The following is a 22374-nucleotide window of genomic DNA, read 5'->3' as shown; positions in this document are numbered from 1 at the left end:
GTGTGGGTTTATTTCTAGGCTCTCAATTCTGTTCCATTGATTTGTGTGTCTGTTTTTCTGCCAATACTATGCTGTTTTAGTTACTACAGCTCTGTAGTATATTTTGAAATCAGGGAGTGTGATACCTCCAGCTTTGTTCTTTTTTCTCAGCATTGCTTTGGCTATTTGGGGTCTTTTCTTATTCCACATAAATTTTAGGATTCTTTGTTCTACTTCCATGAAAAATGTTGTTGGAACTTTGATACAGATTGCACTGAATCTGTAGATTGCTTTAGGAATTAAGAACATTTAAACTATGTTAATTATTCCAGCCCATGAGCACGGAATATCTTTCCATTTCTTTGTGTCTTAGCTTTCAACAATGTTTCATGGTTTTCAGTGTATAGGTCTTTCACTTCCTTGGTTAAATTTATTCCTAGGTATTCTATTCTTTTTGTTATGACTGTAAATGGGATTGTATTCTTTATTTCTCTTTCTGCTAACTTGTTGCCAGTGTAAAGAAACACAACTGACTTCTGTATGTTGATTTTGTACCCCAAAACTTCACTGTTTTTATTATTTCTAATAGTTTTTTGGTGGATTCTTCATGGTTTTCTATATTTAAGACCATATCATCTGCAAATAGTGACAGTTTTACTTCTTCCTTTCCAATTTGGATTTCTTTTCTTTCTTTTTCTTGCCTAATTTTTCTGGCTAGGACTTCCAATACTATGTTAAATAAGAGCGGTGAAAGTGGGCATCCTTGTCTTGTTCCCGTTCTTAAGGGATAGCTTTCAGTTTTTCACCATTCAGTATGATGTTAAGAGTTTGTCACATATGGTCTTTATTATGTTGAAGCACTTTCCTTCTATATCCATTTTATTGAGAGATTTTTTTTATCATAAATGGATGCTGTATCTTGTTGAATGCTTTCTCTGCATCTATTGAGATGATCATGTGATTTTATTCTTCACTGTTAATGTGGCATCTCACACTGATTGATTTGCAGATGTTGAAGTATCCTTGCATCCCTGGAATAAATCCCACTTGATCATGGTGTGTGATCCTCTTAATGTATTGTTGTATTCGATTTGCTAATATTTTGTTGAAAATTTTCCATCTATGTTCATCAGTGATATTGGCCTGTAATCTTTTTGTATTGTTCTTTTCTGGTTTTGATATCAGGATAATGTTGGCCTGGCCTCACAGAATGAGTTAGAAAGCATCCCCTCCTCTTCAATTTTCTGGAAGAGTTTGAGAAAGACAGGTACTAAATCTTCTTTGAATGTTTGGTAGAATTCACTGGGCAAGCCATCAGGTCCTAGGCTTGTGTTTTTTGCGAGGTTTTTGATTATTCTTTCAATGTCTTTACTACTGATCGGTCTATTGAGATGCTCTATTTCTTCTTGATCCAGTTTTGGAGGTTGTATAATTCTAAGAATTTATCCATTTCTTCTCTACTACCCCAGTTTGTTGGCATAATACATTTTCATAGTATTCTCTTATAATTCTTTGTATTTCTGCGGTATCCACTGTAATTTCTTCTCTTTCGTTTCTGAATTTTTATTTGAGTCTTCTCTCTTTTTCTCTTGGTGAATCTAGCTAAAGCTTTGCCAATTTTGTTTACCTTTTCAAAAAACCAGCTCTTGTTTCATTGATCCTTTCTATTATCTTTTTAGTCTCTATTTCATTTATTTTCACTCTTATTATTTCCCTCCTTCTACTAATTTTGAGCTTCAATTGTTCTCCTTTTTCTAGTACTTCTAGTTGTAATATTATATTGAGACTTTTCTGGTTTCTTGAGGTAAGCCTGTATTACTATAAACTGCCCTATTAGTACCACTTTTATTGTATACCATAGATTTGGATATGCTGTATTTTCATTTGTCTCTAGGTGTTTTCTGATTTCTCCTTTGATTTTTTTCATTGACCCAATAGTTGTTTAGTAGCATGTTGTTTAATCTCCACATATTTGTGACTTTTCCAGTTTTCTTCTTGTGGTTGATTTCCAGTTTCATACTGTTGTGGTCAGACAAAATGCTTCACATTATTTCAATCTTCTTAAATATACTGAGACTTGTTTTGTGGCCTAATATATGATCTATCCTGGAGAATGTTTCCTATGCATTTGAAAAGAATGCATATTCTGCAGTTTTGGGATAGAATGTCCTGTATATATCTATTAAGTCCATCTGGTCTAAGGTGTCATTTAAGGCCAATGTTTCCTTATCGATCTTGTGTCTGGATGATCTCTCCATTGATGTAAGTGGAGTGTTCAAGTCCCCTGCTATTATTGTTACTGCAATTTCTCCTTTTATGTCTTTTTAATATTTGTTTTATGTATTTAGGTGCTCCTATGTTGGGCACATAGATATTTGCAAGGGTTATGTCCTCTTCTTGGACTGTTCCCTTTATCATTATGTAATGCCCTTCTTTGTCTCGTTACAATTTTTGTAATAAACAAAAAAATACAATTTTTAAAGTCTATTTTGTCTCATGTAAGTATTGCTACCCCTGCTTTCTTTCCATTTCCATTTGCATGGAATGTCTTTTTGCATCTCCACTGTCAGTTTGTGGGTGTCTTGAGGTCTTAAGTGTCTCTCTTGTATACAGTATATATATGGGTCTTGCTTTTTGATCCACTCAGCCACACTACATCTTTTGATTGGAGCATTTAGTCCATTTACATTTACATTAACTATTGATAAGTATGTACTTATTGCCATTTTGTTACTTTTTTTCTGGATGTTTTGTAGCTCTTTTTTGTTCCTTTCTTCTCTTGCTCTCGTCCCTTGTGATGGCTTTCTTTAGTGTTATGTTTGGATTCCTTTTTCTTTATTTTTCACGTATTTATTACAGGTTTTTGGTTTGCAATCTATATTAAGTTGATGGTCTCTTACATTTGACCTTTTACTAAAAGCCCTTCACTTTTACTCTCTCCACCTAGTTTCATATTTTTGACATCATATTTTACCTCTTTCATTTTTGTGTATCCTTTAACCTCTTATCATAGATACAGATGACTAGTACGTTTGCCTTTTGACCTTCATACTAGCTTTATAGATAGTTCATCCACTACCTTTACTATATATTTGCCTTTGCCAGTGGTATTTTTTTCTTTGATAATTATCTTATTCCTATTTGTGGCCTTTTCTTGTCCACTTAAATAAGTCCCTTTAACATTTCTTGTAAGGCCAGTTTAGTGGTGGTTAACTCCTTTAGTTTTTGCTTGTCTGGAAAACTCTTTACCTCTCCTTCCATTCTGAATGATAACCTTGCCGGGTAGGTTGTAGGTTTTTTCCTTTCAGCACTTTGAATATATCATGCCACTCCCTTCTGGCCTGTAAGGTTTCCGCTGAAAAGTCAGCTGATAGCTTATGGGGTTTCCTTTTTATGTAACTTGTTGCTTTTCTCTTGCTGCTCTTAGGATTCTTTTTTTTTTTTTTTTTATAATTTTATTTATTAATTTTTTTTCCCCAAAGCCCCAGTGGATAGTTGTACGTCATAGTTGCACCTCCTTCTAGTTGCTGTATGTGGGACGCGGCCTCAGCATGGCCCGACAAGCGGTGCGTCGGTGCGCGCCCGGGATCCAAACCCGAGCCGCCAGCAGCGGAGTGCGCGCACTTAACCGCTAAGCCACAGGGCCGGCCCTCTCTATCTTTAATTCCTGACATTTTAATTAAAATGTGTCTTGGTGTGGGCCTCTTTGGATTCATCTTGTTTGGTTCTCTCTGTGCTTCCTGTACATGGATATCCATTTCCTTCTCCAGGTTAGGGAAATTTTCAGCTATTGTTTCTTCAAATAAGTTCTATGCCCCTTTGTCTTTCTCCTTTCCTTCTGGGACACATACAATGCAAATGTTTGTACACTTGATGTTGTCCTAGAGATACCTGAGACTGTCCTCTTTCTTTTTCTTTTCTCTGTTCAGCTTGGGTGATTTCCCCTACTCTTTCGTCTAGATCGTTAATCCATTCTTCTGTGTCATCTACCCCGCTGTTGATTCCCTCTAGTGAATTTTTCATTTCCATTATTGTATTCTTCAGCTCTTACTGGTTCTTTTTTATACTTCCTAATTCTTTTTTGAAGTTCTGTGTTCATCTCTTCTTCTCCCGAGTTCAGTGAGCATCCTTATGACCAGTTTCTACTCTTTATCAGGTGGATTATCTGTTTCATCTGGTTCTTTTTCTGAGAGTTTGTCCTGTTCTTTTACTTGGAACATATTCCTTTGTCTCCTCACGTTTGCCTACTTCTCTGTGCTTATTTCTACGTATTAGATAGATCGGCTACATCTCCCAATCTTGGAAATGTGGCCTTATGTAAACGTCTTATGGGGCCCAGCATGTGCTCCCCTCTCGTCACCCACACCAAATGCTCCAGGGGCGTTCCCTGTATGGGCTGCATGTGCCCCTCTGTTGTGGTGAGATTGCTATTGCTACAAGTGCACAGGTAGGCTGGGCTGGCCCCCAGGCTGGCTGGCAGTGAGGCCCAGCCATGTGTGGCTGGTATGGGCATGTTATTAGGCAGTGCAAGCCCCCAGCACGGCTGACTGCAAGGTCTGATATCACAACTACTCAGTTTTGCTGGTGAGTCAGGCCCCCAGTGCAGCTGGTTGCTGTGCCTGGGGGCACACAGTTGCTGTAGACCCCCAGTGTGGCTGGCTGCATGGGATGCAGTAGTGGGCACAGCAGACTTCCTGTGAGGCTAGCTTCACAGTGTGCGGCTGTTGCCAGCTTGCTTTTGGGTGGGGTAGGCCTTGGGCAAGAACTGGCTATGCAGCCCTGAGGTGCATAGCTGCCTCAAGAGCACCAATGAGCTGGGCAGGCCCCAGGCACACCAACCATTTCAGGCACTGGTAGGTGGGGACAGATCCCCTGTGTGGCTGATTCTGAGGCCCAGCAGCACAAGTCTGCTGTGGCTCACTGGTGGGCAGAGTTGGTCCTTGGGGCAGGCTGCCTGTTGCCTGGCTGTGCTCAATTGCTTCGGGTGCTCTAGTGGGCAGGGAAGACTCCTGCACTAACAAGCTAGAGGAAGCATTCCAGTGGTACCTGCCAGCATCCATGGCAGAACAGCTGAACTAGGTCAGAAGAATGGCTGCCGCCAGTGTCTCAGTCCCTAGGGGGTGGGCCCATCTGCCTCCTGCCTTTCCAGGATGTGCTCTGAGCTTAGTGAATGAGGGTCTTTTACCAATGGACTATGCACTTTCCTATCGGGTGTTTTTGTGCTGGTTTCCAGGTTGAGTGAGTCCATGCATAGGCCCTTTAAGAGCAAATTTTCCTTTCCCTTAAGTTATATAGTTTTACAGGGCATATTCCCTGTTAGTTTTCAAAGTCAGGTATTATGAGATCTCTCTTGTGCTGGATCTAAGGGCTAAGGTGCCTAATGTGGAGCTTGAATCCCCCACTCCTCCAGGAAAAGCTCCGTATCTTTGAGATTGCTCCCAATCATGAAGCGTCATGGCTAGGGTGTGGTTTTTTCCTAGCAGGGCTGTATCTCTGTCTCTTCCACCCCTATGTATGTTGTCCCTTGTTGTAAAGGTTCTTTTTATCCAGTTTACAGATCTCTCTTAGAGGAAATTGTTCCACAGGTAGTTGTGGGTTTGTTGTTTCCATGGAAAGAGGGGAGTTCAGGATGCTCCTACGCGGCCATCCTCCAAACTCTCCTGTGAATGCTATCTTTACAAGGGCCCCTAATCTTATTACCAAGAATAGCTGTAATTAAATGTTGACAATACTTGAATCTGGTTAAAAAGTATAAGTGGTTTTATCATTTGTTTTTGGTGTAAAACGTTCCACAACAACAATTAAGGCAATAGCTGTGTTTGTCCCAATTGGCCTGCTTTTATCTCAGGGATAATGGTTTCTATAACAGATTCGATTTCCTTTCTTATAATGGCTGGAAGAAATATTAGAGCTACCCCAGTGGCTCATTCACAGAAAATATATTCATCAGAGATGGGAAATAGGCTTGTTTTTACATACCAACTCTGATAAATCAGTATGGGTGCTGTTTTGAGGTCATACCTGAGCTCAATAAACCTTACCACGATCATTTTGCAGTGTCTGCTATAAGAAGGAATGGCAACACACATGTTGTGTGTTAGCAGCTCTAAACAGGTTTTTGTGGCATGCATTTTATAGTACTCTCACTCATGGTTCTACTTTATGTCCCCACCTTTTCTTTCTTTTCATATATTGTCAATTTATCATGTCTTGCTCTCTTTTAAAGTACCCCTATGAATTGCCTTATATCCTTTCTGGAACAAGACAAGGTATCCAATAAATTAAGGTAAAGTTAGCCAGCAGGAAGGTATGCATATACAAGGCGGCAACTCTGGCAAGAGAAACGGGTTACTGTCATAAATGTGGGAGCTGCCAACAAATAGGTGGTACTAGAAACTATGATAGTAAATAAGAACACCCAAGAAAAGACTGTACAGTGAAAACTTTAGTAGGATGTGGGCAAAATCCTCAGGGACACTAACACTGAATGGATATATAGTACAGAGAACTAAAAGAAATGCCCAATCACAAAGGTAAAAGAGCTTAGAAGGTGTTGTGTCATAGAAAACAATGACTAAAGGAACTACTGTGGATTTTTTTGTTTTGGTTTTTCAATACACCAGAATTAACCAGACTTTTAGGGTGAAGAAAAGGTGCAAAATAAAAAGAAATATACCAAAGATAGAATCAAGATAGAAGAATGTTTTGTAAAAGTGAGGTAGTAGAATAGAAGAGAGAATGGGGTCAGGGCCACATGTAGATGGCTTGCACTGGGGAAGGAAGGAGCACTTTAATTCTCTGAGATAGGTAGAAGACAGAAGACTGGGTAAAAAGATGACTAGTTTGTAAATAGAAGCACTGAAATTTTACGGAAAGCACATATGATCTCAGTTTTTTCAAGAAAATAAGAGGAAAAATCTATTGAAAAGAATGGTGATAGGATATAGGCAGGGGCTTGAGGAAAGCAGTAAAAGGTTTAAAGTAATTGTTGAGAGGAATATGAGAACGAGCTGACCATGGGTAAGTAAAAGGACTAAAAGAAAGCACTAAAGACCCAACAGAAATGAGACTGATGTGGTGGTGACATTCTGCAAAAGCCTTCAGCTCCCAAGGTATAAAAGCATTCAAGGGGTTCCAGCCGAAATGGAGTAGTCAATCCTAGTCCACACCAGTCTTCCTTCTTACAAAATCTGGACATAATACAACAAAAAAACAAACAAATACTCTGAAAATTAGAAAGAAGAAGGTGAAGTGGCTAGGAACCTTGAGACTTGAGAAATGACACAATGCTGAATTCCCTACATTTTCTTTTTGACTCTCCTATATCCCAGATGGGGTGTCAGAGAAGCCTGCAACCCAAAAACGTCAAGAGCCACAGACCAAAAAAGCCCCAAGAAAGCTCTGCTCCCTCTTAGCCAAAGGACTGAGAACATGGTGGTCTAGCAGAACACAAAACCTTTTTGGTAATATCCCCTATTCAGTCAAATACCAAGGAAAAATTGCCCCCATTCCACCCATAGTGTCAGTGGGGCTGAGTAGGGAGCTGGACTTCCACCCCACCCATCAACAAAAAGGCAAAACAAAGCAGTGCAAGGTGGTACCAGGCTGGTACTCTACCAAATGGGATACTGCCTGTGGGACTATGGGGGCTAACTTCCACTTGCACCCAGTGGCAACAAAGTGGAACAAAGTGGTGGGAGGCAGTACAAGTCAGCATTCTGTTTTTCCTTCTCCACTCCCTAAGTGTTAGCAGGACTGAGTGAGGAATGGAACTTCTACCCTTACCAGGTAGCAACAAGGCACAAGGAGGTGGAATAAGGTGATGGTGAAGCAGTAATAGTTCAACACTTTGCTCCTGCTGCTCCCCATTGTTAACAGTACTCATTGGAGAGATGAATTTCCACCCCTACTCACCAGCAACGAGAAGAGGCAAGGCAGTACAAGTCAGCATTCTGTTTTTGCTGGGGTGATGTCAGGAGAGACCAGTGGAGAGCTGAACATCTAACCCCATCTGAAACTTCACACTAAACCTAAACATGGTGACTGTCCACAAAAAATGAAGATTAAATTACATGTAGAGTCTCAGAACGTAATACCCAAAATGTTCAGGGTACAGCAGAAAGTCACATGTCAAACTATGAACCAAGAAAATCTCAACTTGAATGAGAACGAGACAATCAAAAGACACAGATGTAGAAATTATCTCACAAGGATTTTAAAGGAGCCATCATAACAATGCTTAGAGATAAATTATAAACACACATGAAACGAACAAAAAACAGAAAGCCTCAGCAAAGAAAAAGAAGACAGAAGACACAGAGAAAACCAAATGGGAATTTTAAAACTGAAAAATAACAACAGAAATTAAAAAAACTCATTGGATTGGCTCAATGGCAGAATGAATATGACACAGGAAAGCACCAATGAAACTGAAGATAGAAAATACCCAACTTGAACCCAGGAACCCATGGGACAATAACAAAAGAGCCCAAATTTGTATTATCAGAGTCCCAGGAAAAAAAGGAGAAAGAGTATAGGGCTAACAAAATATTTGAAGAAATAACTGCTGAACCAAATTTCACCAATTTGGTGAAACATACACACCTACAAATTGAAGAAGCTGAGTAAACCCTGAAGAGAGTAAACCCAAAGAAATCTGTGCAAAGACACATCATAATCAAACTTCAGAAAACTAAAGACAAAGAAAAATCTTGAAAACAGCTAGAGAGAAACATCACACTACCTGTAGAGGAAAACAGCAGCCAGCCTCTCTTATCCAGGGTTTCACTTTCCACAGTTTTAGTTACCCACAGTCAACTGTGGTCCAGAAGTAGATGATCCTCCTTCTGACATCGTCAGAAGGTCAATAGTAGCCTGACACTACATCACAATGCCTACCAATGCCTACATCATTCACCTCACTTCATCTCATCATGTAGGCACTTTATCATCTCACATCACCACAAGAAGAAGGAAGAGAACGGTACAATAACATATTTTGAGAGTGAGAGACCACATTCACATAACTTTTACTATAGTCTATTGTTACGATTGTTCTATTTTATTATTAGTTAGTGTTGTTAATCTCTTACTATGCCTAATTTATAAACTGTAAGTATGTATGTATAGGAAAAAACATAGTATATATAGGGTTTGGTACCATCTGTGGTTTCAGGTATCCACTAGGAGTCTTGGAACATATCCTCTGTGGATAAGGGGTGACTACTATGATTCAAACGATTCAAATGACAGTGGATTTCTCATAGAAACCATGAAGGTCCAAACAAAGTGGCACAACGTATTTCTAGTGCTGAAAGAAAAATAACTGTAAACCAAGAATTCTATATCTAGCAAAATATATCCTTCGAAAATGAAGGTGAAATCAAGATGCTCTCAGACGAATGGAAACTAAGAATTTGTCACCAACAGACTTATCTTAAAAGAATGGCTAAAGAAAGTTCTTAAAACAGAAAGGAAATGATAAAATGAAAAAAGAACAATGAAAAGAGTAAAAATATGGGTAAATATAATAAACTACCCTCAAAAATAACACACTTCCGGGGCCAGCCCAGTGGCGCAAACAGTTAGGTGCGCGCAAACAGTTAAGTGCGCGCACTCTGCTGCAGCGGCCCGGGGTTCGCCGGTTCGGATCCTGGGCGCGCACCGTCACACTGCTTGGCAACCCATGCTGTGGCAGCGTCCCACATAGAAAGGAGGAAGATGGGCATGGATGTTAGCCCAGGGCCAGTCTTCCTCAGCAAAAAGAGGAGGATTGGCAGATGTTAGCTCAGGGCTGATCTTCCTCACAAAAAAAATAAAAAAATAAAAATCTTAAAAAAAAAAAGAATGCTGGGAATCCAGCATCTATTAAAAAAAAAACAACACACTTTCAGGGGCCAGCCCGGTGGTGCAAGTGGTTAAGTACGCACGTTCCGCTGCGGTGGCCCGGGGTTTGCCAGTTCGGATCCCGGGCGCGCACTGACGCACCACTTGTCAGGCCATGCTGTGGTGGCATCCCATATAAAGCAGAGGAAGATGGGCATGGATGTTAGCCCAGGGCCAGTCTTCCTCAGCAAAAAAAGAGGAGGATTGGCAGATGTTAGCTCAGGGCTGATCTTCCTCACAAAAAGAAAAAAAATAACACACTTTCAAAGCTGAACTCCTCCAAGTTCTCTGCACTTGGATCCAATAAGAAAAGAATGATGAGTCTGTGGTTCTTGATTGGGTCTCAAAGCAAGTCCATAAATACATGGATTTCCTACACAGAGGAAGACAGTAGAGATGTTATCACCATGTTATAAAAAGACATAATAATGTCCTTAAATTAATAAATATAATGTTTGGTCACACTTTTGAGAAAAATCAACTATATATGTCATTTATAAAAGTTATTTACACATAGAAATAAAACCTTAAAAAAAAGAAAATGGGGGAAAAAATTTTTTAAATGCATATAAAGCAGGTCATAAAACATATCTAGAATTGAGGTTTGCCTCAAGGGGCTAAAAAGAAGAATAAGAGTAAAAGGGAATACAGGGTAGTCTGGATGTTCTATGGTAGGGTACAAGACTGAGTAAGGAAGGAAGAGAAGCTAGGAGGTTGCTGATAGACTGGGGAAAAAAGGGAGACAGTGGACAAAACATATTGGAGATTTAAGGGAAGTTATAGTAAAACAAGAAAACAGGAAGTTCTGTCCAGATAAAAATACACTGGATTGGATTCTATTTCTTTTGTAAAATAAAAATTACAGGGAATCATGAAATCCTCGTTTTAGAAGGTAAGTGAAATTGCCTGAAGGTATAGGTCTCAAGTTGTTAAGGAGGTCCAGAAAATGCAATGTTAGGTTGTTCAATGGGTGATCAATGTGACCACTAACATCTCTTAGAAATATATATATTAGGAGCTGGAATAAAAAGAAAAACCTTCAAGCAACGTTCCAGAGAAATGTACAAGGGGCCATCAATGAGAGATCAGTAGATGAACTCACCAGGGAAATATGGCACTCTTTATTGAAAAGAAAAAAAAAAAGCCTAAAGACTTCAGCACATAATTGTGGCTAAAATTTAAATGTTCATTCTGATACCATAAAAGCATGCATTCACTCAATTAATATTTGAGTGCCTACTCTGCACCAGGTTCAGTTCTAGGCATTGAGGATACTGTAGCAAATAAGACAGAGAGACTGCCCCCAAGGAGCTTACATTCTATTGGCAGAAGCAGACAATACTAAAGATGAATAAAATAAATGTATAGTATGTTAAGAGAAAATTAAAGCAGAGAAAGGGTTGCATTTTGGAGAAGGCCATGCTGAAAAAGTGTTATTTGAATAAAATAAAGGAGCCATTTACTTCTATTTTAAAATTATTCAGCTTCCTCACAGCAGCATCCACACACAAACACAATTTTTTTCAATGTAACATCAGAACTGCTCTAATTTTAAAACAATGGCTTCTAGAAAAGCCTTTAAGAATTTCATTATAACCTAAAAAAAAACTAAAGAATCTTAATACAAATGCCTTTGACATAAAATTACCTTCCAAATGTACCAATTAAAAGATATGGTTTATTGGGGCCGGCCTAGTGGTGTAGCAGTTAAGTTCACACACTCCACTTCAGTGGCCCGGGTTCTCAGATGCAGATCCCGGGCGTGGACTGACGCACTGCTTATCAAGCCATACTCTGGCCAGGTCCCATATAAAGTAGAGGAAGATAGGCACGGATGTTAGCCCAGGGCCAGTCTTCCTCAGCAAAAAGAGGAGGACTGGCAACGGATGTTAGCTCAGGGCTAATCTTCCTCACACACACAAAAAAAGATACAGTTTATTGCTGGAGGTGGAAGGATCACCAACACCTAAACACCAGAATTTTCTGTAGTTGAAGGCAGTCTTCAGAATATTTCTATCATTTAATCTGAGTCTCACAACAAAAATGATCTAAAATCAAAATATCTTACGATATTCGTATTCTAGAGTTTTAATACCAAATAAGCTGTTATTCTTATTTCTGATAATTCTAAAACTTTTAAAAGCCATAAAGTGACAGAAATCCACTCAGAGCCCTGGAAATAAGATCCTCTGATAATGGTTCCAGTTTAACTCTGAATACTGCCTTTTCAAGCATAGCCCTTGGGGTCTTGACTTTTTGCCATTTTATATATTTTATACTATGTGTTTTTGTTGTAACTTGCCTAATTCTTTGAGGAGAAAGATCAAAGTTTACACAACCTTTTGGACTAAACTAACTTTCTTATCAATAAAATAATTGTTTAAAAAAGAGAACTTGAACAACTAAAACACTTAGGTATAAAGTAGGTATAAAGTATTTAACAACAGATACATAAGATCTGTAAGCTCAAAGTAACAAAATGCTGATAAAAGAAATCAAAGAAGACCTAAATAAATGGAGTTCACGGATTAAAAAGACTCAACATAGTAAAGATGTCAATTCTCCACAAACAGATCTACAGATTAATGCAGTTTCAATCAAAATCACAGCAGCATTTTTTTATATATATAGACAAGCTATTTCTAAAATGTATACGGAAAAGCCAAGATACTCGAATAGCTAAAACAATTTGAAAAAGAAGAATCATACCAATCATACTGCCCAATTTTAAGACCTACTATAAAGATACAGTAATCAAGACAGTGTGGTATTGGTAAACTGAGAGATACATAGAACAATGGAACAGAATAAAAAGTCCAGAAACAGACTCACACAAATATGACCAACTCATTTTTTACAAAGGTGCAAAGGAAATTCAGTAGAGAATACAGTCTTTTTAACAAATGGTGTTGGAACAATTAATTGGACGTCCATATGCAGAAAACATGGAACTCAACATAAACCTCACTCCTTACACGAAAACTACATCAAAATAGATCCTAGTCGAAACGTAAAGCACCTAACTATAAAGCTTTCAGAAGAAAATATAAGAGAAAATCTACAGGACCTAGGGTTAGGCAAAGACTTCTTAGATACAATACCAAAAGCATGATCCATAAAAAAATAAATAAATAAACTGAATTTCACCAAAAGTAAAACCTTTTAGTCTGCAAAATACACTTTTAGGAGAATGTAAAGACAACCTACAGACTAGGAAAAATATTTGCAAATGACATCAGACAAGGGATCTGTATCTAGAGTATATTTTTAAATATTTTCAACACTATAGTAAGAAATCAAATTTAAAACTGTGCACAAGACTTGAACAGACACTTCACCAAAGAGGATATATGGACGGCAAGTAATAAACAAATAAAAAGATACTCAACGTCACTATCCATTAGAGAAATTTAAATTAATCACAATGAAACACTACTACAGACCTAAGAGAATGGCTAAAATAGAAAACAATGGCAATATGAGGTCTTAACAACAATGCAGAGCATCTAAAACTCTCATACATTGCTGGTGGGAACAGCCACTATGAAAAACAGTTTGGCAGTTCCTTATAAAGTTACACTATACAATTATAATCTGGGTATTTATTCTAGAGAAATAAAAACATATATTCACACACAAATCTACAAACAAATGTTCATAGCAGCTTTATTTGTAGTAGACAAAATCTGGATACAACCCAGATGTCCTTCAACAGGTAAAAAGATAAACTTGGTACATCTATACAGCAGAATACTGCTCAGCAACAAAAAGGAATGAACTTTAATATATTAATTGACTTGGATGAATCTCAAAGGCACTATGCTGAGAGAAAAAGATGGTCTCAAAAGGTTACATATGGGGGCCGGCCCCATGGCATAGTGGTTAAGTCTGACACGTTCCGCTTCAGCAGCCCAGGTTCATAGGTTCATACCTAAACCACTTGTCAGCCACGCTGTGGCGGCAACCACATATATAAAGTAGAGGAAGACTGGCATGGATGTTAACTCAAGGCTAATCTTCCTCAGCAAAAAAAAAAAAAAGGTTACATATGTATACCACTTACACGACATTCTTGAAAAGACAAAACTATAGTGATAGAGAAAAGATCAGCAGTTGCCAAGGGTTAAGGATTAGGGGGAGGATGTGTCTACAAAGTGAAAGCACACAGGATTTTTTTTGAGTTATGGAACTATGCTGTATCCTAATTGTGGTGATAATTATACTAATCTATACATATGTTAAAATTCATAGGACTGTATACCAAAAAACAGTAAACTGCACTACATGTTAAATTAAAAATTAAATTTTAAAAAGACCTTAATCAACATTCAAGAAGAGCAGGAATTCAGCATAACAATAGTATATTTACTCATAGAGCTCCTTACTACGATTTGATGAAGAAAGGAAATAGGTGGAATAAGACTGTTCCCATACTTAAATGATATTTTATGATAGTTCTGAGGATCATCAGAGTATCTGGGACGTTTACTTTCATCTCCCTGATAAAGAATAGATAACTGACGCAATAATGAAAATGATGCCAATTAAATCATTTCTATAGCTATGATGGTTCTATAAAACCAAACAACTTTAAATACACATGCCAGCATAAGGCTAAAACTTGTGAATAATTCATTAGGGGGTGGGGTTCCCATTGATTACCACTTGGGTAGGTATACTTTTTTTCTAACAGCTTTATTGAGGTACAACTGATGTACAATAAACTACACATATTTAAAATATGTAGCATGATTAGTTTTGATATATGTATACACCTATAAAATCATCACCACAATCAAACTAATGAACATAGTGATCACGTCAAAATATTTGCTCATGCCCCTTTGTAATACATCCCTCCCTTCCCTCCTACCCTGAAACCCCAGAGCATTGATGATCTCCTTTCTGTCATTAAAGATGAGTTTGTATTTTTTTAGAATTTCACATAAATAGAACCATAAAGTATGTACTCTTTGTTTCCTCTGGCTTCTTTCACTTGGCAGAATTATTTTAAGATTCCTTCCTATTATCATGTGTATTAATAGTTAATTCCTTTTTCTTGCTGGGTAGTATTCCAGTGGATATACAGCAGGCTGTTTATCCATTCAGCTATTGATGGACACTTGGGTTGTTCCTAGTTTTTGGCTATTACAAATAAAATATCTTTGAATATCTGTGTATAAGTCTTTTTGTGAACAGATGCTTTCGTTTCTCTTGGCTAAATACCTAGGAGTAAAATGGCTGGGTCATATGATAGGTATATGCTTAACCTTTTAACAAATTGCCAAACTGTTTTCCAAAGTGGCGGCTCCATTTACACTCCCTTCAGCAATATATCAGAGTTCTAGTTGCTATACATCTTAGCCAATACTTGGTATGGTCAGTCTTTTTACTTTTTGACATTATAGTGGGTGTGTAGTAGTATCTCGTTCTGGTTTTAAATTTGTATTTCCCTAATGACTAACGATGTTGAGAGCATCTTTTCACATGCTTATTTGCCATCTGGCCATCTAATTTGGTCAAGTGCCTATTTAAATATTCACCCATTTCTTTAATTGGGTTGTCTTCTTCATATTGAGTTGTAAGAGTTCTTTGAGATCTGGATATAAATATTTTGTGGATATATGTTTTGCAAATATTTTCTCCGAATCTGCGGGTGACTTTCATTTTCATAAGTGTCTTTTGAAAAGCAAAGTTTTAAATTTTGATGAAATCCAAATTTATTGATTTCTTCTTTTATACTTGATGCTTTCTGTGTTCTATTACAGGAAATCTTTGCCCAACTCAAAGTCAATAAGATTTTCTCCAGTGTTTTATTCTAGAGTTTCAGAAACTTAGGTTTTACATTTACGTCTAATACACATTTAATTTTTATACATTGTGCAAGGAATAAATCAACATATAGGTATCCAACTGTTATAGTATCATTTGTTGAAGACTATCTTTTCCCTCACAGAATTGCCTCGGCACTTCTGTCAAAACGCAGTTGACCACAAGGGGGGCCAGCCCGGTGGCATAGTGGTTAAGTTCGCACGCTCCGCTTCAGTGGCCCAGGGTTCATGGGTTCAGATCTCGAGCATGGACTTACACACCACTCATCAAGCCAAGCTGTGGTGGTGTCCCATATACAAAATAGAGGAAGACTGGCAACAGAGCTTAGCTCAGGGACCATCTTTCTCACCAAAAAAAAAAACAGCAGTTGACCATAAATGAATTGGTCTACTTCTATTGTCTCTATTCTGTTCCATTGACCTGTATTATCTAACCTTACACCAACATCACACTGTCTTGATTAACTGCAATTTTATTAAATTTTAAAATTAGGTAGTTTAAGTCCTCCAATTTTATTCTTTTTCAAAATTATTTAGCTATCCCAGACCCTATGTATTTTCACATAAACTACAGAATCTGATTGTGAATTACTGCAAAAACAAAAAAAAAAAAAAAAAAAAAAAAGCCTAGAAGGATTTTTGTTGAAAATGTATTGCATCTATAGACCAACTGGAGAAGAACTCATACCCACACAACATTGAGTATTCCAGTCCATGAACATGGTGCATCTCTCCATTTACTTATGGCTTCTTTAATTTCTCTCAACAATATTTTGTAGGTATCAGTGTATAGGTGTTGCACATCTTTTGTTAAATTTATCCCTAAAAATTCCTTTTTTTTTTTTTGTGAGGAGGATTGGCCCTGAGCTAACATCTGCCAATCCTCCTCCTTTTTTTGCTGAGGAAGACTGGCCCTGGGCTAACATCCATGCCCATCTTCCTCCACTTTATATGGGACGCCGCCACAGCATAGCTCGACAAGTGGTGCGTCAGTGCGTGCCTGGGATTCGAACCAGCGAACCCCGGGCCGCCGCAGCAGAGCGCACGCACTTAACGGCTTGCGCCACCAGGCCGGCCCCCAAAATTCCGTATTTTTGATATTTTCATAATTTTTTATTTCAATTTCCTATTGTTTGTTGCTAGTATATAGAAAATTAATTATTATGCTGATTTTGTATCCTGCAACCTTGCTAAACTTACTTGTTAGTTCTAGCTCTTATGTACATTCCTAAAGATTTTCTACATAATTAATCACATCACCTGCAAATAAAGACAGCTTTACTTCTTTTTTTTTTTTTTTGGTAAGGAAGATCAGCCCTGAGCTAACATCCATGCCAATCCTCCTCTTTTTGCCGAGGAAGACCAACCCTAAGCTAACATCTATTGCCAATCCTGCTCATTTTTTTGCCTTTTGCTCCCCCAAAGGCCCAGTAGATAGTTGTATGTCACAGTTGCACATCCTTCTAGCTGCTGTATGTGGGACGCCGACTCAGCATGGCCAGACAAGCAGTGCGTCAGCGCACACCCAGGATCCGAAGCTGGGCCGCCAGTAGCGGAGCACGCTCACTTAACCACTAAGACATGGGGCCAGCCCCCACAGCTTTACTTCTTTATTTTCAAACTGTATGCCTTTTATTTTTTTTTGTTGCCTTATTACACTGGCTAGAACTGGGATCACCAAACTATGGCCTGCATGCCAATTCCATCCCACTGCTTATTTTTGTGCAGCCTGCAAGCCAAGAGTGGTTTTCACATTTTTAAATGTTCAAAAGAAAACTATTTTGTATCAATATTATTTCATGATACACGAAAATTACATGAAATTCAAATTTCAATGTCCATAAATAAAGGTTTATTGGAAGACAGCCACCCGTTCATTTTGATACTGTCTATGGCTGCTTTCATGCTACAGCAGCAGAGACCATACGGCCCCCAAAGCCTAAAATATTTCCCATCTAGCCTTTTATAGAGAATTTTGCTAACCCCTTGGCTAGAACCTCCAGCACAAAGTTAAGCAGAAGTAAGAACAGATATCCTTTCCTTGTTCATACTTAATCCCTCATAATTCACAGGAAGAACGAGTTTAAACCAGGGATAAGAAATACCTATTTGGTTTACACTGAAAGCAGGAACACTTACTCAAGGCTCATTTAACATTTATTTTCGACACATGCATGAAATACTTCCAGATTAATATACGACAAAATCATCTTCACTGTTAATCTTGACTTTAATAAAACTAAGACAACAGCATAATATGTAAAATATATATCACGCCAATTTGTAGAAAGTGTGTAACAGGTGATAAGTATATCAACAGTTTATGATAACACTTAAAAAAGGGGGGGAAAAAACCAATTTTCTACTAAAAATCTACCACTGCTTTTCATCCAGAGTAATATGTTGAGGAAAACCACTATAAAATCATCACTTATATACTGTAACATATATATAAATGACTGACGTGTTTCAATAAAAAAATAACTTACCCACAATAAAAGGCAGCCGTAAGCATACAAGTCAGAACTTGGTGAAGCAGGTTTTCCCATTTTCAATTCAGGTGACATCAAACTCAAGTCACCTACCATCATGTTCACTGAGGCTCGCTGACTCTACAAAAACAATAGGTTAAATATTTTAGTGGCAACACAGTCGACGCGGCCTTCTGTGAAGTACTCTGCATTTAATCAACACAAAAAACAAATTCATTTGAAATATTTCACTCTCTCTTGCTTCCAAATAATTTTACCTAATTTCTGTTATTATAAATTGCTCTTAAAATCAGTCTCATAAAATTAACAGTGACACTTTGGTTACATTTCACATTGTAGACTCAAGCAGATTCAAAGCTAAAAACCACTGATTCTTTAAACATTTGGTACAATTTTTTTCTTTAAATAAATTTCATAACGGCAAGAGGCAGTGCTATTTTCCAATTCTCAAAATTCTAAATAACTTTTTTTTTGTGGTGAAGAAGATTGGCGCTGAGCTAACATCTGTTACCAATCTTCCTCTTTTTTGCTTGAGGAAGACTATCACTGAGCTACCACCTGTGCCAATCTTCCTCTATTTTGTATGTAGGAACCCACCACAGCATGGCTTGATGGGCAGTGTTTAGGTCCGTGCCCAGGATCCAAACCCGAGAACCGTGGGGCTGCTGAAGTGGAGCGTGCGAACTTAACCACTATACCCCTACGCCAACTCCCTAAACAACTTTTTAAAAAACTGAAAGTCTACAAAGTACCTTCTTTCCTCACTGACCGTATTTTAAGCACACATTTCTATGTGTCAACAGATGATCAGTGACAAGAACACGAACCCTGGATTCAGACAGACCTTGGCTACAATTCCCACTCTCCCACTTATTTGCTATGTGACCTTGGGCTTTAACTTCTTTGAGCCTAAATTAATTAATTTGTAAAACGGAAATAATATCTACGTACAGAGTTACTGTAAAGATAAAGGTAATTAGCACAATAATTACCTAGCACATATCAGTAAGTGTTAATTATCTCTTCTCCTCCTACTATCTTTATCCTTGCTTCTCAGAGTGTGGTCCAAAGACCAGTAGCTACAGCATTACCTGGGAGCTTGTTAGAAATACAGAAGCTCCATCCCAGAAACGCTGAATAAAAATCTGCATTTTAACAAGATCCCCAGCTGAATCACGTGCAGTATAAAGCCTGAAAAGCAATGGTCTTGACTAAAGACTACTTTTCAAATTTGTCTTCCAAGCTAATAATTCAATCTGAAAGTCACATGAAAAATGGAGCAAAAGGTAAGTTGAACCAATGTTTCAGAGTAAATAATCTTTTTCTTTTTTTTTTTTTTTTGTGAGGAAGATTAGCCCTGAGCTAACATCCAATGCCAATCCTCCTCTTTTTTGCTGAGGAAGATTATTGGCCCTGGGCTAACATCCGTGCCCACCTTCCTCTACTTTATATGGGACGCTGCCACAGCATGGCTTCACAGGCAATGTTTCCGTGCACGCCCGGGATCCAAACCTGCAAACCCCGGGCCTCCGAAGCAGAGCGCGCACGCTTAACCACTGTGCCACCGGGCCCGCCCCACAACGTAAATAATTTTAAATGAAGATTAAAACAATGTTTTGGCGGATAATAACAGCTGACAAATTAGTATAAAAGAGGAAGAATAAGTCTTGAAATAGTCATGATATCTATAGTTGTACAAATAGCATGCTCAAAAGGAAACTAACCAGGATCCCTAAGAGTTGAGAATGTTTTAAAACTCATAATTTAGTTATTTTTCTTAGGAGACTATCTTAATTTTCAGATAAATTAATATGATAAAATAAATGTCTCAGCAAATCTACTTTGTATAAATCCTTCATAATTCAACATTTCATTACAGTTTTACATTTTCATTTTCTCATCTTTTTGAGCTACCATATGAAAACCACTGAGACTAGATATACACAAGTGGCATTAGCCTATGACTTGTAGATGACCAAAGTATAAAGCATTACAACTTATATTAGTCAAAAGGGAACTGCTCAGACAATAAAAGGTTAGCAAGAATGCAGAGCAATTGGAATCCTCATACACTGCTGATGAAAACATAAAATGGTACAGCCACTTTGGAAAACAGTTTGGTTCCTCAAAAAGTGAAACAGAATTATCATATAACCCAACAATTCCACTCCCAAGAGAAAACATATGTCTACACAAAAACTTATACACTAATGGTCATAGCAGCATTATTCATAATAATCAAAAAATGGAAACTACTCAAGTGTCCATCAACAGATGAATGTAAAAACAAAATACGGCACATCCATACAATGAAATATTTGGGCATTTTTAAAAAGGAATGAAGTTCAGATGCATGCTACATAGATGAACCTTGAAAATTATGCTAAGTGAAATAAGCCAATCACAAAAGGCCACATATTGTATGATTCCATTTATAGGAAATGCCCAGATTAGGCAAATCCATAGAGACACAAAGTGGATTAGTGGTTTCCAAGGGGCTGAGTAGAGGAAGAAATGGGGAGTAAATCGGTATGGGGTTGCTTTCTAGTTTTTAATATTAAAAACTACTATTGAATTATACACATCATGATATGTGAATTATATCTCAATAAAGCTATTTTAAAAAAAAGAATTGCTCCCTTGTGATCATGTATATTTTGAGACTGCTCATTCTACCAAAAAGGAAAAAAAAGATCACAATATGCTCTTTAACAGCCTCATGTTTGCTATCTCTACAAACTGCCTGTTCTGAGGTAATACAGCACCAAATTAACAGCCAACGCAGTTGAACTAGCACTTAAACTAAATAGAAAAGTCCAAGTTCCCAGGTGTCTGAAAATGCTCATTCATCAAAAAATAGCAAAGTACATATATCTAAATTTAACTTACTGGAGGGGAGGGTACCAGCAGAAGGGGAGAGAGGAGATGGCCACCTAGTTTTCCTTGTGTATTTCCTAGTAATTAAATGTTTCTTGATAATGATTAAATAATTAATTAATGATTGTTATCAATGCCATTGACTGTAATGTCAGGTTGCTCCTAAGACTTATGGTTAAAAAACATAATGCACAAATTTAGTAACTCTTGTTCCAGCACCTAGCTGATAACAGAGAATTGCTTACACTACATGACACACCTTAACTGAAGGCAAAGACCTTATAATAAATTACCATATCATGTAAAAGTGCTGAACTACTGCCTAATAATATTAAATGAAGTCTAGAACCTATTTGTAAAACCACAAAATTTTACCACAGATTTGGTGAAGTCAAAATCTCCAACAATTCCTTGTTCACGGTTTAAAGCAAATACATTGTTCTGATGAAGTGATCCATGAATTATGTCAGCCTTGTGCAACGTATGCAGGCCCTGGGCAACACCTTTCATGACCTTTAAAGCTTCCTATAGATAAGTACACACAAAAGAAATCAGAAAGTAGGCAAATCATTTTAATACCTGAACCTTTTCTTTAATTAAAAGACTTTTCAAAAAGTGAGTAAAACTTCATCCAAATGAATCTTTAATAAGAATACAGCATAGAGAAAGAATTAAAGGTCAGAAGCCCTGACTACGTTAACTGGTGACATATATGACTTAGAGACTAGTCTCTAAGAAGACTTAGATTACAAATAATGACCACATACAGCACTGAAACAGTGTTACTGGTAAGAAGAATCAGAGCGTCTTTTATTGTTATTACTAATTCAAATTTACAAAAGAAATTAAAGCTGTCACTTAAGTGCTTAAAATACCAAGTGCTAGACTATGTAATTTACATACACCATAGCTTAACAGTTATAAGCATGGGCTTTGGTACCAAAAAGACCTAATTTCAAGTCCCAACTCTGCCTCTGGCTAAGGAACCCCGTGCAAGTCACCTAACCTCTGTAAGCCTCATTTTTCTCCTCTGTATATAAGAGGATAACATATCATAGGGTTGACGTCACAACTAAATACAATAAAATGAGTCAAAATTTTACATAGTATAAAGAATGTAGTATGCCCTCAATAAACATCAGGTGTTATTTTCTCACTTAATATCTCTATGGAAATACTGTTTTTTACTTACTTCTGAAGTTAAAGGCATACTGACTTGAATAGCACTCAGGTTTGCTCTAGGATAGTACGGGACCATCAGATAAGCCATAGGATCGGACTAAGAAGCAAAACAGAGAATGAGACTCAAA

The 22374-nt window shown here is 37.7% G+C and overlaps 1 protein-coding gene across 1 annotated transcript in view; it reads right to left on the bottom strand.

Moving 5' to 3' along the window:
* Nucleotides 1–22374, bottom strand: part of STK31 (serine/threonine kinase 31) — a 111777-nt gene that overhangs the window by 35388 nt on the left and 54015 nt on the right. The window contains exons 20-22 of the mRNA XM_087428987.1: nt 22257–22343; nt 21440–21589; nt 18185–18307 (exon numbers count right to left, since the gene is read on the bottom strand). Coding sequence (XP_087285113.1) covers nt 18185–18307; nt 21440–21589; nt 22257–22343 — 360 coding nt within the window. The remainder of the gene's footprint in view (nt 1–18184; nt 18308–21439; nt 21590–22256; nt 22344–22374) is intronic.

This window comes from Ceratotherium simum, chromosome 1, assembly GCF_057802395.1.
Source record: "Ceratotherium simum simum isolate JZ-2026a chromosome 1, ASM5780239v1, whole genome shotgun sequence".
Taxonomy (NCBI): domain Eukaryota; kingdom Metazoa; phylum Chordata; class Mammalia; order Perissodactyla; family Rhinocerotidae; genus Ceratotherium; species Ceratotherium simum.
The sequence above is the reverse complement of the archived record's forward strand: the minus strand, read 5'-3'. Positions and strand labels throughout refer to the sequence as shown.